Consider the following 13,222-nt stretch of genomic DNA (forward strand, 5'->3'; position numbering starts at 1 on the left):
AATTCTGACCCAGAGCCACAATAACAAGCAGCTTTTGTTATGCAATCAACAGAGGTTCACTTTTCATGCTCCAGTTTGTTCCACTACAAGGAAAGAGTTTTGATAACGTTATTAAAACTCAATGGAGTCTTGTCTTTGTGCAGAATGCATGAGTCATATCAGTTTAGAAGATGGGGCATAAATCTTTGATTTAAGTCATAATACATATTGTAAAACACTGGAGCATCAGTAAAAGCACAACATTAAAGACTTGCAACCATCAGTGTCATGAAAAACTATTAGATACAACTGAGTGAACCATTATTCACAATAAGAATCTTCAAATAAAAAAAAACAATTGGTGGCAACATACGACAGTATTTTAAAATATGATTTAAAAACATAACCTAATAAGAAACTTGCACAGTTGCCAGTAATAATAAGGCCAGGGCAGTCAGATCACATTAGCTTCTGTACAGAAGCAGTACCCAGAGGATGCAACAATTCCATGAAATCTCTCATTAATCATGCAGGCAATTGGAGAAGATCCACAGACTAAAAAAAGGCAGTAATGTAAGCCTTTGTCTCTATGACCGAAGCTGTATCTCAAAGACATTTGACAAAATTAAGGAAATTAGGATTACACCTAAGCCACTTCTCGCCAAAGAGCCAAAGTTAACTATGATTAACAATTAAGAATTGTTTAAAACCTTAAACATCAACGCCATTAATCATCAAATTTGAACAGAAGAAAAACTTTACTTATTATCTAGTAAGGTCAGGTAATAATCAAACATTTATCATTAACTTAACAGATACCCTTAAGAGTTATCACAAACTACAAGAGAACCATTACTGAACACCCAGTGGACTGTTTTTTTTTTTTTTTTTGGCTTCTGTGTTTCAGCTTTTCAAATAGGTATCTAAGGTCAACACTACTATAAAACAGTGTACCATAAGGGCTGTAACTAAAAAGCTACTGGACATCTGAAGGACAATTGTTCTAATATAATGTATATGTTTAAAAAATGGTGTACAGTACCCTAAATGTAGTATCATAAATACCAAGCTAAAGACAAGGCTCCAACGATCTTTGATTGACACATATAAACTGAAGTTGGTTCATAACATTTGAACAAAGATACAGCATGAGACAGTCTTTGTTCTTCTTCAGTAAATAATCACAATGTTTTCTTTCTTTTTGTACAGCAACCCTCCCCCTCGCACTGAAAGCCCAGGTTGGTTTGAAGCCTTCGATTTGCCCCTTGCCTGGGCTGCCCCCTCTTCTGTCTGCCTCAAAGCCAGCTGCAGATGAAAAATTTATGACAATGTGGCTTGGAAAAAATACACTCTTCCATTCCATTTGAAGCTCTTTCTCTGAAGCTAACCTCTCTGATGGTGGTCATCTTAGCACTCGGACACACTGCGTGTCAGACCTTTGCTGATTAAAGCTCATCTGAACTGGCTAGCTGGTGCAATCAAGGATTGATTGAGTCCACTATTAACTCAGGAGGCTTTCAGCAGGACCAATAGTCTGGACAGTGATAATTAGTGATGGGTGTAGACCAGGGATGCACATCTCCAGTCCTGGAGAACAGGAGTCCAGCACTGATTAGTGATTTCCAGGTTCAAAGCCTCCTTGTTCAACTGACCAGTTAATTACTGGGTTTAGTATGTGTGTTAGAGCAAGAAATCACCAGTCTGTGCTGGACTCTGACCCTTCAGCACTGGAGCTGTGAATTCTGATTATAGACTCTTCCCTTCTTCCAAGGGAAGGGAAGAGAGCCTACAATCCAATTTACATTGGTGTACATTATAGCTGATGTCTGTTTGTGGCTTGCATTTCCCTGCAAGGTCACACTGAACGATTAGAATGTATTATTTATAAGGGACTCATTATTTGGCTAACAGATCAAAAGGTAGTGAAACATTAGCACAGTAGCTCACTCTCAGTGGGAAAAGCCTGCAGCAAGACCACAAGAGGTTTATTTTTTTTCCAATTCTTCATTCCATTTCACCAAGAAAAAAGGAGAAGCATTGAGAGGATTGATTCTTCCACCAAAACATCAAGTGTGCATTTCTCTATGTAATGGCATGCAATTTAATATGATGGATTCAGAACAGCTCTTTGTTGTAATATTATGGAAATTATGCAAGCAAAAAATTTATTTTATTTTTTATAGCACTCTAGTAAATAATTAAGAACATGTCATGATTAAGAAATTTTGGCTGATGGTTAACTGTAGTACATATGATTGCTTTGTTGTCTTTTCTGTGTGCAAATACTTTTATGATACAAGTTTATGACTTTAACTCTCGACTTTATCTTTGTCCCTTTGATTTGTCTGCTTCACCATTTTCATTAATAAACCTGGACCTGCCAATAAGCATATCAGTTTTGTAATAAGTGGTGTATTCCATATACATGGAACATTAGTAAATTAAAAAATAGATAGCACAATTAATAACCTAAATATATTAAACCTATTACTGAAAGACACAAATAGATTACTGACAATAAACAATGTACTATATGTCATGAATACAAACTGTTATGTACCAATCAAAAAATTGGTCACCTACAACAAAATTTAGCAGCAAGTTGTCACGAAGTAGACAGATTGGACACAAATGCAGGTTTTCTGTCTTTCACTGTCTTTAACCAATGTAGCAGACAAATCAAAGGGCTAAGCAATACTCAGAAACAAGAAGCAGACAAATGGATAGGTGATAGACTGATAGACAAATAGACAAAAAGACAAATAGACAATGCAATGCTTGGGCAAGACTTCACAAAGTAATGCTGAGAGTCCAGATTATTTAAAGGGAGTACTGTGATTGTAAGCAGGTGAATGTCATTAGTAATCAGGTGATAGCAGCTTGAGGTCATGTGGTGAGGTCACAGGCTGAGGATCATGGGAGTTGTACTATTATTTGTAACTATTTGAGATTAGACATCATGTTTACCACCTAAATGCGGTACTGTATGTTTGTAATGAAACATGACTGTTAAAGCTAGTAATTACTAATGATCACCTAAAACACCTCAGCTTAAATAATTTTTTAAGGCAGCTTTGTAATCATTACAGACTATTAGCTGGTACAAGCTTGTATTCACAGGAAGCCATGTGAAAATTGGTAATGCGGCTGTTTTTTGTTGTTTTTGTTTTGTTTTGTTTTGTTTTGTTTTGGGGGGTAGTAGTTTGACACACATATGTTATCATAGAGCTCTATGATAATTAGGGGTTATTAGGGGTTATATACTGTTCCCTGATAACATAAAATAAATGTTCATTATTTTTCAATAATTCATATGAATGATAATGTTATAGAGAATAATTTGCATTAGAAATCAACAAACATGGTAAAGATGGTTGTAGCCCATAAGACAAAAAATTTTTTAGAAGTACCAAACAAAATTAGTATGTTTAGTAGTAGCAAACACACAATAAGTGTAGCAACAAGTAAGAAGTACACTTACACGCACACACATACATGCATGTACTGTATATACAAAGGCATACACACAGGCGCACCAGGAAGCTAATGCATTCTTCCAGAATTTCTTTCCAGAAATCATACGCCTAGCTGGCTTTGTAGAAATTGCCAAATGTAGCATGAACCTTTTCTCACACAAGACACTAAAAGCACCATTACACAGATTGCTCCAGGTCTGTATTGAGGTTGAGTCCAGGGGGTGAAGATGTGACAGAATAATAAAGCAGAATCATACAAGACTGAACCTATGCAGCCTTGACATTCTGTTCACTAAAAACCTGACACTTTTTAAAAAACATACAGGGAGAATTTTTCACACACACACACACACACACACACACAGTACTTATAGTATATACTGTATATACAGTCAGGTCCATAAGTATTTGAACAGTGACACAACTTTCCTAATTTTGCCTCTGTACACCACCACAATGAATGATTGAAATGAAGCAGTAAAGATGTGATTGAAGTGTTGACTTTCAGGTTTAATTCAAGGGGTTTTGCAAAAATATTGCATTAACCGTTTAGGAATTACAGCCATTTTTTTTGCATGGAGAATTTTCACAGGCTCAAAACTAATTGGACAAACTAACAATCATAAATACTAGGATAATTTTTAATACTTGGATGCAAATCCTTTGCAGTCAATGACTGCCTATGGACATTACCAAATGCTGAGTTTCCTCCCTTGAGTTGTTTTGCCAGGCCTTTATGGCAGCTGCCTTCAGTTGCTGCTTGTTTGTGGGTCTTATGCCTTCAGTATTGTCTTCAGTAAGTTAAAAGCATGCTCATTTGGGTTGAGGTCATTGGACATTTAAGAACATTTAATTTCTTTGCCTTAAGAAGCCCTTGGGTTGCTTCCACACTATGTTTTGGGTCATTATCCATCTGTACTATGAAGCTCCATCCTATCAGTTTTTCAGTATTTTACTGAATCTGAGCAGAAAGTATAGCTCTATACATTTCAGAATTCACCCTGCTACTTCTATCAGCAGTCAGTGCACTCCCAGTACCGATCCCAAACTCAGACAAATTTGGGGAGGGTTGCGTCAGGAAGGGCATCCAGTGTAAAAAACAAACTGTCAAATCAAATATGCGGACCAATGATCCGCTGTGGTAACTCCTCATGGGAGCAGCTGAAAAAAGAAGAACAACAGCTTCTATCAACAGTCACATCATCAATAAACACCAGTGACCCAGTTCCATTGGCAGCCATACATGCCCATGCCATAACACTTCCTCCACATGCTTGACAGACGATGTGGCATGCTTTGGAACATGAGCCTTTCCTTTCCTTCTCCTTACTCTTCTCTTCCCATCACTGCATTTACGTTCAAGAAGGTGTCTCTCGATTGTAGACTTTGACAATGATATACCCACATCTACCAGAGTGTTCCTGACTTGGCTAAATGTTGCAAGGGGGTTTTTCTTCAACAAGGAAAGAATTCTGCACTCCTCCACTTTAGTTGTCTTCTGTGGTCTTCCAGGCCTTTTGGTGTTGCTGAGTTCACCAGTGCATTTCTTCTCTTTAAGAATGTACCAAATTGTTGATTTGGCCACTTTTAAAGTTTCTGCTATCTATCTGATAGTTCTGTTTTGTTTTTCCAGCCTATTGATGGCCTCCTTCACTTGCATTGACACTTACTTGGACTGCATATGGAGAGTTCCCATTAACAACTACCAAATGCAAATTCAATGCTTGGAATCAACTCCAGACTATTTATATCCTTAATTTGTCATGAAATAATGAAGAAACAGGCCACACCTTCTTGAAACTGCATGAAACTGCTTATCAGTCAATTGTGTCAATTGTACTTTTGAGCCTGTGAAAATGATGGTCCTATGTAAAAAAAAAAAAAACGGCTGTAATTTCTAAACAGTTAATGCAATATTTTTGTTAAGCCCCTTGAATTAAATCTGAAAGTCTACACTTTAATCACATCATGATTGCTTCATTTCAAATCCACTGTGGTGGTGTACAGAGGCAAAATTAGGAAAATTGTGTCACTTTCCAAATACTTACGTATATATATATATATATATATATATATATATATATATATATATATATATATATATATATATATATATATATAATATACATAATACATTCAGACCCCTTCATTTTTTTAAATTATTTTCTCACATCAATCTACACTCCACACCCCATAATGACAAACTAAAAACAAGATTTGTGATAACTTTGCAAGTTTATTAAAAAGTTAAAACTGAAAAGTGATGCGGGTGGACCAGGACCAGGACCAAGCCCTCATAGCCTGGATTACAGACTACCTCACTGACAGGCCACTGTACGCCAGGCTGCAAGGCTGCTTTTCAGACATGGTGACTAGCAACACTGGTGCACCCCAGGGAACCGTACTGTCACTTGTTCTTGTTCACCCTCTACACCTCTGACTTCTGCTTCGATTTGGGAACATGCCACCTACAGAAGTTCTCAGATCACTCCTCCATTGTTGATTGCATCAAAGATGATAAGGAGGAGGAGTACAGAGACCTTATTGAAAGCTTAATAGGATACAACAACAACCACCTTCAGTTCAACATCAAGAAAACCAAGGAGCTGGTGGTGGACTTCCGGTGCAGCAAGAGGCCCCCCACCACTGTTGCCATAAAGGGGGAGGGAGTGGAGATAATGGACACCTACAAGTTCCTAGGGGTGCAACTCAGCAACAAACTGGACTGGTCAGACAACACAGAGATCCTCCATAGGAAAGGACAGAGCAGGATGTTCTTTCTGAGGAGGCTCAGATCCTTTAATGTGTGCACTAGGCTTCTATGGATGTTTTACCAGTCTATGGTGGCCAGTGTTATCTTTTTTGCTGTGGTGTGCTGGGGAGGTGGCATAGGGACATGTGGTGACAACAAACTGAACAAGCTGGTGAGGAAGGCCAGCTCTGTGGTGGGGATGGAACTGGACAGTGAGGTGGACAGTGACTGAGAAGAGGATGAGAGGTGAGCTGAAAACTATCATGGACAATCTTTCTCATCCTCTCTATGCTGAGCTGAAGAGGGTCAGGAGCATATTCAGTGACAGATTCATCCAACCACGTGCTTCAAAACACCTGGGGGGACTCTTTCATGCCATCAGCCATCAGACTCTACAATGCTATACTACTATACTACAGATATATATATACACACATATAATATATGTGTGTGTGTGTTATATAATATATATATATATATATATATATATATATATATATATATATATATATATATATATATATATATATATATATATACAAAATCATTCAATATTCATGATGTATAACATTCATGACCCAAAAAAAAAAAAAAATTAAACTTTGTGGGGGTGTAGATGATGTGCCAATCAAACAATCAATAAAAGCAAGGAAAGAAATGTTCATTAAGTAGTAAAGATATGCATGTGTTAATGTATTGTGGTGTGTGTGCAAGCTTATTTATATCCAGCTTATTAATAATTCCATACATGCAGCTCTACTGAGGCTTAAGCAGATGGCATCTCCAGCAGAGCAAAACTCATTAGCAAAAACACAGGAAATGGTGAGGTAGTGGTCACTCTCAGCTTACAGACTGTTAGACTTACCACGAAGTGGTTCCTGCAAAGTAAATGGATATCATAATAATTTATCTTCAGTATCGTTGATGATATTTAAGAAGACAGCTGAACTAAGATCTAAGTGGAAATACCTTATTATTTATTGTTGAATATGAAAAACTGCTTTGAGTTTTTTCACTATAATATTAAATGCTGATGTCTATCAGATTTTTTTTTTTAAAAAAATAGAAAAGGTAGGAAAGGGAAAAAGCTATCTAGCTAACATTGTGGCTCTGTGCTTTGATTTGTAGAAGGAGCACAGTTACATGGTGGCATTGGTGAACCGATGACCAGTACATTAGAACAGAGCACATATAGCCAGCAGAGCCAATTCATGTTAGGTCTCTAGCTTGTTACTCAGGTTTTACTTTTTCGCCTAGCCTGCATGGGACACCAGGTCATTCCAGGGCACCATGTGCATACACAGTCACACACAGTCACACTTTGGGACAATCTAATGTAGGCTCAAAAAGTATACTACTATACTAAATAGTATGTCAGTACACCAGTGGCATCATTACCATTAAGGCATACCATTTAGTGTGCACTATGCAGTTTGGGATGCAGCCTTTAATTCTGCTTCAATGTCCAATGACTTGCCTTTTACATCCATCGGGTTAATCAGCACACAGAAAAAGGTTAAGAAAAAACCCACATTATATAATGTTCTAGCATTTTTCTAACAGGAAGGCTTTCTAACCACAACCATTATGAATCTTACACCCAACTGGTTTTAAGATTTCTTTATAATCTTCAGAATGAACCCAATTTGTCTTTTGTACCAGGTCTACCACTAGCAGAGATGTAACAGTTACTCACACAATAGCAAATGGCAGTGGAACTCCTCCATCTATCAGCAGAGGAAGACTGGTGGCACCATGCAGAGTGACGCTGATGATCTCGTGCCCTTGCTGGGACACATGAGGGGGACAGAGTGGGGACAGAAAGGCACTTTCTTTCCTCAGGGGAGACTCTGTCACCTGGCCCCCAAAAAAAAAAAAAAACACACAAAAAAAACACACAATAACGGTTTAGTAGACAAATGCAGATAAGCATGCTCAAAAGACATATTCAAAGTTGCATTCAGTGAGCATGTGTGTATGGTTATAGGAAAAAAAATAATATAATATTTTCCTATAACCATACACACATGCTCACTGATGCTCATACACACATGCTCATCTGAAATGATCAAATGTGACTGGTCAGAAATTCTGACATGGCTCTGACAGTAGTGCTGGCTGTATGACAGGTTATTATAAATATGCTTGTCCTATTATGTTATAATTTCTATAGTAACACAGAGACTTGTAAACTTTAAGGCTAACAATAAACTAGGCTATTTAAAATGTCAGTAATACGGTAATGGTTTCTGTAAGGAGACATTTATTTAGCATTTATGGAAGGAGTCTTTAGTGTCAGTGCTTTGTAACAGTCAGTAAGTTACAAATTAAATGTAGCTATAAATGGATAAAAAGTATGATATGTTGTTCATTAATAAAATAAAATTGCAATCATTAGCAAACTGCCATACTGTTTTTGGAAAATAATCAAATTTGGGGTGTTAATACACATCATACCACTTCATTATTAATTATTTTCCTAAACAGCACACACTTTGTGTTTTACACGTAGCATACTTATCTCTGAAGTAGGGGTACTTTTCAGAATAGCGAGAAGTAGCAGTGAGATGTTTAGCAATCTGACCTCAAAAATATTTTAAAGCAAACAGGGATAGGCTAATTAAGTGCCTTAAAGTATGCACATTTACAAAGCAATCTTAACACAAACTATGCACTAAATCTCTACTCAGCTTTCAACAAATGGATTAAACACTGTTGGAATGTCCCTAAGAACATGAGCACTGGATGACATGAGGGGCAAACTGCACTTATCTCAATATTTAAAAAAAAAAATGATTTGAATGCATTAGACATTTGGTATATTAAATCACACATAACAAACACATAACAATGAACATGTTGATTCTCTGTAATAACCTTGGTTAAAATGGAAACCAACTCATGAAGTCACTGTGGTTCCTAAGCAACAGGTAATCATACAACAGCTGTGCAGCTGTAACAGAAATGGCTTTTCACAGTAGCAGTTGGGAGCTTCTGGAAGTCAATCTTGTGCAACACTACCTCAGTAGCAACCTTGAGATACTCTTTACCATTCAAAGCACAGGGGTGAGTGCTGTTTCTATTCAACTGAAATGAAAGGCGTGAAAAATAATCACCAGAAAACAATGAGGCTGCATCTATCTACGACTCAAGGTCCCTTCACATGTGCAGCCTAATAAGCATTCTCCCACAGACTGTCGGCTTTCTCAACAAAGCTGTGGTTTGTTCGAATGAAGGATTTTCTCAGAGCTTCAATTTGTTATCGTCTTATAAAATAAGCTTCTTATTCTTAAGGGGGAGAAAAGAAAACTGGCTGACAAAGGCAGTTTGGCAAAGTTTTCAATGGGATAAAGGATTCTTTCAATGTTATCCAACATGTGTTTGAAAAATATGATCACTTTAAGACAAATCTACTGTTTTATATTTTCCTTATGGATGGACTCACTCTTGTCTGAGTGGTATTAGGTGTAACAGGAGGAATGTAACAGGTTCCACATGGAACCAGAGCGCTGATCATGCATTAACTGTGCCAGTGGGGCTTGCTACAACCTCATTCACTGGGGAGGCCAGTTTGGCTCTGATTGTGTTAGGCAGACATGTCTGTGTGGTGTTCAGCGTAATGAGAAATTCATACAGAACCAGTGGCACTGAGCATGCTTTAATGGTGTCAGTGGGGCTCACGACAGCCTTGGGAGGTCTGCATGTTTTGAGTAGCATTAGGCATGGTGTCAAGGCTGAAGGATGAGGGGGGTAGAAAATAAGCTATTTGGACACGGCCTGATCACCCCAGGCTTGGTCACCTGGGCGAGGGTGTCTGATGTACAAAAGACCCAAAACACCTGATGACTCCAGAAAACATCACTGATGATGTATCCAAGATGCATCACAAGATGTATTTTAAAACCAGTGAATTCATATTTGTACATAAATCACCACCATACTTAAGCCCTATCTATATGAAAATAGGACACTACTTCTCCTACAGCTCATTGCCATTGCACTTCTGATGTTTCTGTACTGAATCTATATTTGGATATTGGCTGAAAGGCCTCAGATATCTCTGATATCTACAGTTCTGATATCAGCATCAGGTTAAAAATGGAAAAATTACTTCATTATTAATTCATTTCATGAGTGACTTTTAATAAATCCTGTAAATATACTTTGTACAAACAAATATCCTGAAGTCTGCTTAATGTTTGTTACATGCACTAAAATACCACCCACTATATTATATACATACCTTCTTCCTGTATGTATATACACTCACCAGCCACTTCAATAGTGATGCCTGTACCCCTGCATGCTCATGCAATTATCATGTGGCAGCAGCACAATGATATCTATGATAACATGCAGATACAGGTCAAGAGTTCACATCAGATATCAAACATCAAATATTTACAAAAATGGAAAAAAGGGAGAAAAATTTAATCTCAGAGACTTGGTTGGTGCCAGATGGGCTGGTTTGAGTATTTCAGAAACCACTGATCTCCTGGGATTTTCTTGCAAAACAGAGAGTTTACAGAGAATGGTGTGGAAAGATAATCCAATCAGCAGCAGTTCTGTGGGAGGAAACAGCTTGTTGATGAGAGAGATCAGAGGCTATGGAAGGTTACAATAACTCAAATAACCATTCTTTACAACAGCACTGATCAGAAAAGCATCTCAGAATGCACAACATGTCGAAGCTTGGGGCGGATGGGTTACAACAGCAGACGACCACTCCTGTTAGCCAACAACAGGCATCACAGGCTCACCGAAACTGGACAGCTGAAGATTGGAAAAAACATCACCTGACATTTTATGAATCTCAAACATCTGATGAATCTCAATTTCTGTTTCTCAATTTGGCATCAACAGAATGAATCCTAGACCCAACCTATCTTGTGTCATCAGGCTGGTGGTGGTAGTGGTATAATGATGTGGGAAATGTTTTCTTGGCACACATTTGGCCCCTTAATAAGCAAATCTGAGAATTGTTGCTGACCATGTGCATGCCTATATAGTATGTCCACGATTTTCCCATTATAATGGCTACTTCCAGCATGATAATGAACATGTCACAAGACAAGCGGGGGTCCTACCCAGTATTAGTACAGTGTTCCTAATAAAGTGGCCATTAAGTGTAATATAAAAGTCATGTTCATATTTCCCAGATAAAACTGCCTTCCGCATGCTCAATCTCTTGAGACTCCAGACTTGTCAATAATTCAGTGTTGGTGGAAGAAATGTTATAAGCTGGTACAGACATCAGTGAGTGGGGCAGGAGGTGGAGGAGGGGTATTTGTTGGGGGAGAAGTGGAAATGAAGGATGGGCTGACTAAAGGGTCACCAAAAATGAGCCAGGGGAGAGATATGGACAGTGCATAGCAGAAGACTAAGTAAGATGACCAGATGAAAGACACCCACAGTCAAAAAGCATGGGAAATGTCAGAGTGTAAACACAACACTAACTACGCAGTCATTCTAGCTTTGTAGTAGTGAAAGGCACTAGTGGAATATTAATGGAGTTTTGATTTGTTGCCATTTTAAAACATCTTTTTTGTATCTTTTTTGTAAGAGTTTTTGGATGGAAAAACATTTCTTCCCAAATAAATATCAATTGCTCTCAGAATTAAATCAAAGCTCCTGCTCAATCAATAAATATCCTGAATCTTTTAATGTCATTCAGCTAATTTTTATTCCAGCTGCAGGCCAAGTAATAAGACCTCTGATTATTAGGCTTTATGCCAAATCACTGACGCTACAGTAAGATGCTGCAGCAATGCACACTAGACAAACTTAATTTACCTTAATTGCACATACTATTTATGCTCTTCTTAATCTCTGTAAATGATCAAATGGCTAATCCTAGTCATCTTACCATTTTTTTCTAACAAAATGATTGTTGATTGCCTACATAATTGCTAATTGGTATTTAACTGGATAATATATCTGTAGTGCTTTAATTATATTATACAAACTGCATACAACTTAGAGCAATTGTGTTAGTATTTAACTACAGTTCAGTTCAGTGTAAGGGTATCAAAAGAACAGGTGTGATGGAGGTTTTGTCTCTCTATTAGATATCATAGTTAGCCACATCTCTTTAGTGTTTCCACAAATAGTTATATTAACAAGCACCTTTTTTTGAAAAAAATTATTTTATTTATTAATCCGTTCCAAGAAATCATCCTTGTTTCTAATTTTGGCTGTGACATAAATGCAGCTTAGGGTCAGAGGAAGAGAGAGACACACAAAGAGAGAAAAAGATAGACAGGGAGGAAGGGAGAAAGAATGATGGAGAACAGATAGATATAGCTGGTAAAACATTCTCCTTTCCTATTAATGCTTAAACAATAATTACCATGTGAGTTTGGTTGCTAACTAGTTGGTAACAAGCAATTGTAAAGAAACTAACAAACTATAATACTTACTGCGCTTTAAGGCATATGGTCATGACCAACCAACATCGACAAAGAGGACACTCCCCTAGTTTTGCTCAGAAAACAGTAAAATACTGTTAAACAAAATTTTCAGTCACGATTTTTGGCATTTACTGAGTACATAGTGCATCCTGCTCCATTTTACGCTCCCATGCCATGGTCAAAGTCACTGAGATTACATTTTCCCCATTCTGATGTTTAATGTGAACATTAACTGAAGTTCTGCATCTGTATTTATGCATTGCGCTGCTGGCACATGTTTGGCTGATTGGATTATTGCATGAATGAGCAGGTGTACAGGTGTTTCTATTAAAGTGGCCAGTGAATGCATGCTCAAATGTTTAGTGAGGAGCTACACAGGTCACTACTCTTCATTTTGTTTAAAATATTTGCTGAGAAATTAGCAGCTTTTCTTCTATCAGTGTTTTTTTTCTCTCTCATGAGAGCCATGATTTTGTATTGTCATACTTTGTATTTAAAATTTCACCTAGATTCCATGAGGGTTGGGAGGCCTATATGATTTCATTTTGCACCCATACACTAAAAAACAGCTCCACCTTGGCAGAGTTGTAATAACTTTAATGAAA

The 13,222-nt window shown here is 37.5% G+C and overlaps 1 protein-coding gene across 2 annotated transcripts in view; it reads right to left on the reverse strand.

Moving 5' to 3' along the window:
• ccdc33 (coiled-coil domain containing 33) overlaps positions 1–13,222 on the reverse strand; it is a 59,120-nt gene that overhangs the window by 36,202 nt on the left and 9,696 nt on the right. For both annotated transcript variants that reach the window (XM_053236950.1, XM_053236949.1), the window contains exon 3: positions 7,904–8,064. In XM_053236950.1, coding sequence (XP_053092925.1) covers positions 7,904–8,064 — 161 coding nt within the window. The remainder of the gene's footprint in view (positions 1–7,903; positions 8,065–13,222) is intronic.

The sequence above is a fragment of the Pangasianodon hypophthalmus genome, chromosome 9 (genome assembly GCF_027358585.1).
Source record: "Pangasianodon hypophthalmus isolate fPanHyp1 chromosome 9, fPanHyp1.pri, whole genome shotgun sequence".
Taxonomy (NCBI): domain Eukaryota; kingdom Metazoa; phylum Chordata; class Actinopteri; order Siluriformes; family Pangasiidae; genus Pangasianodon; species Pangasianodon hypophthalmus.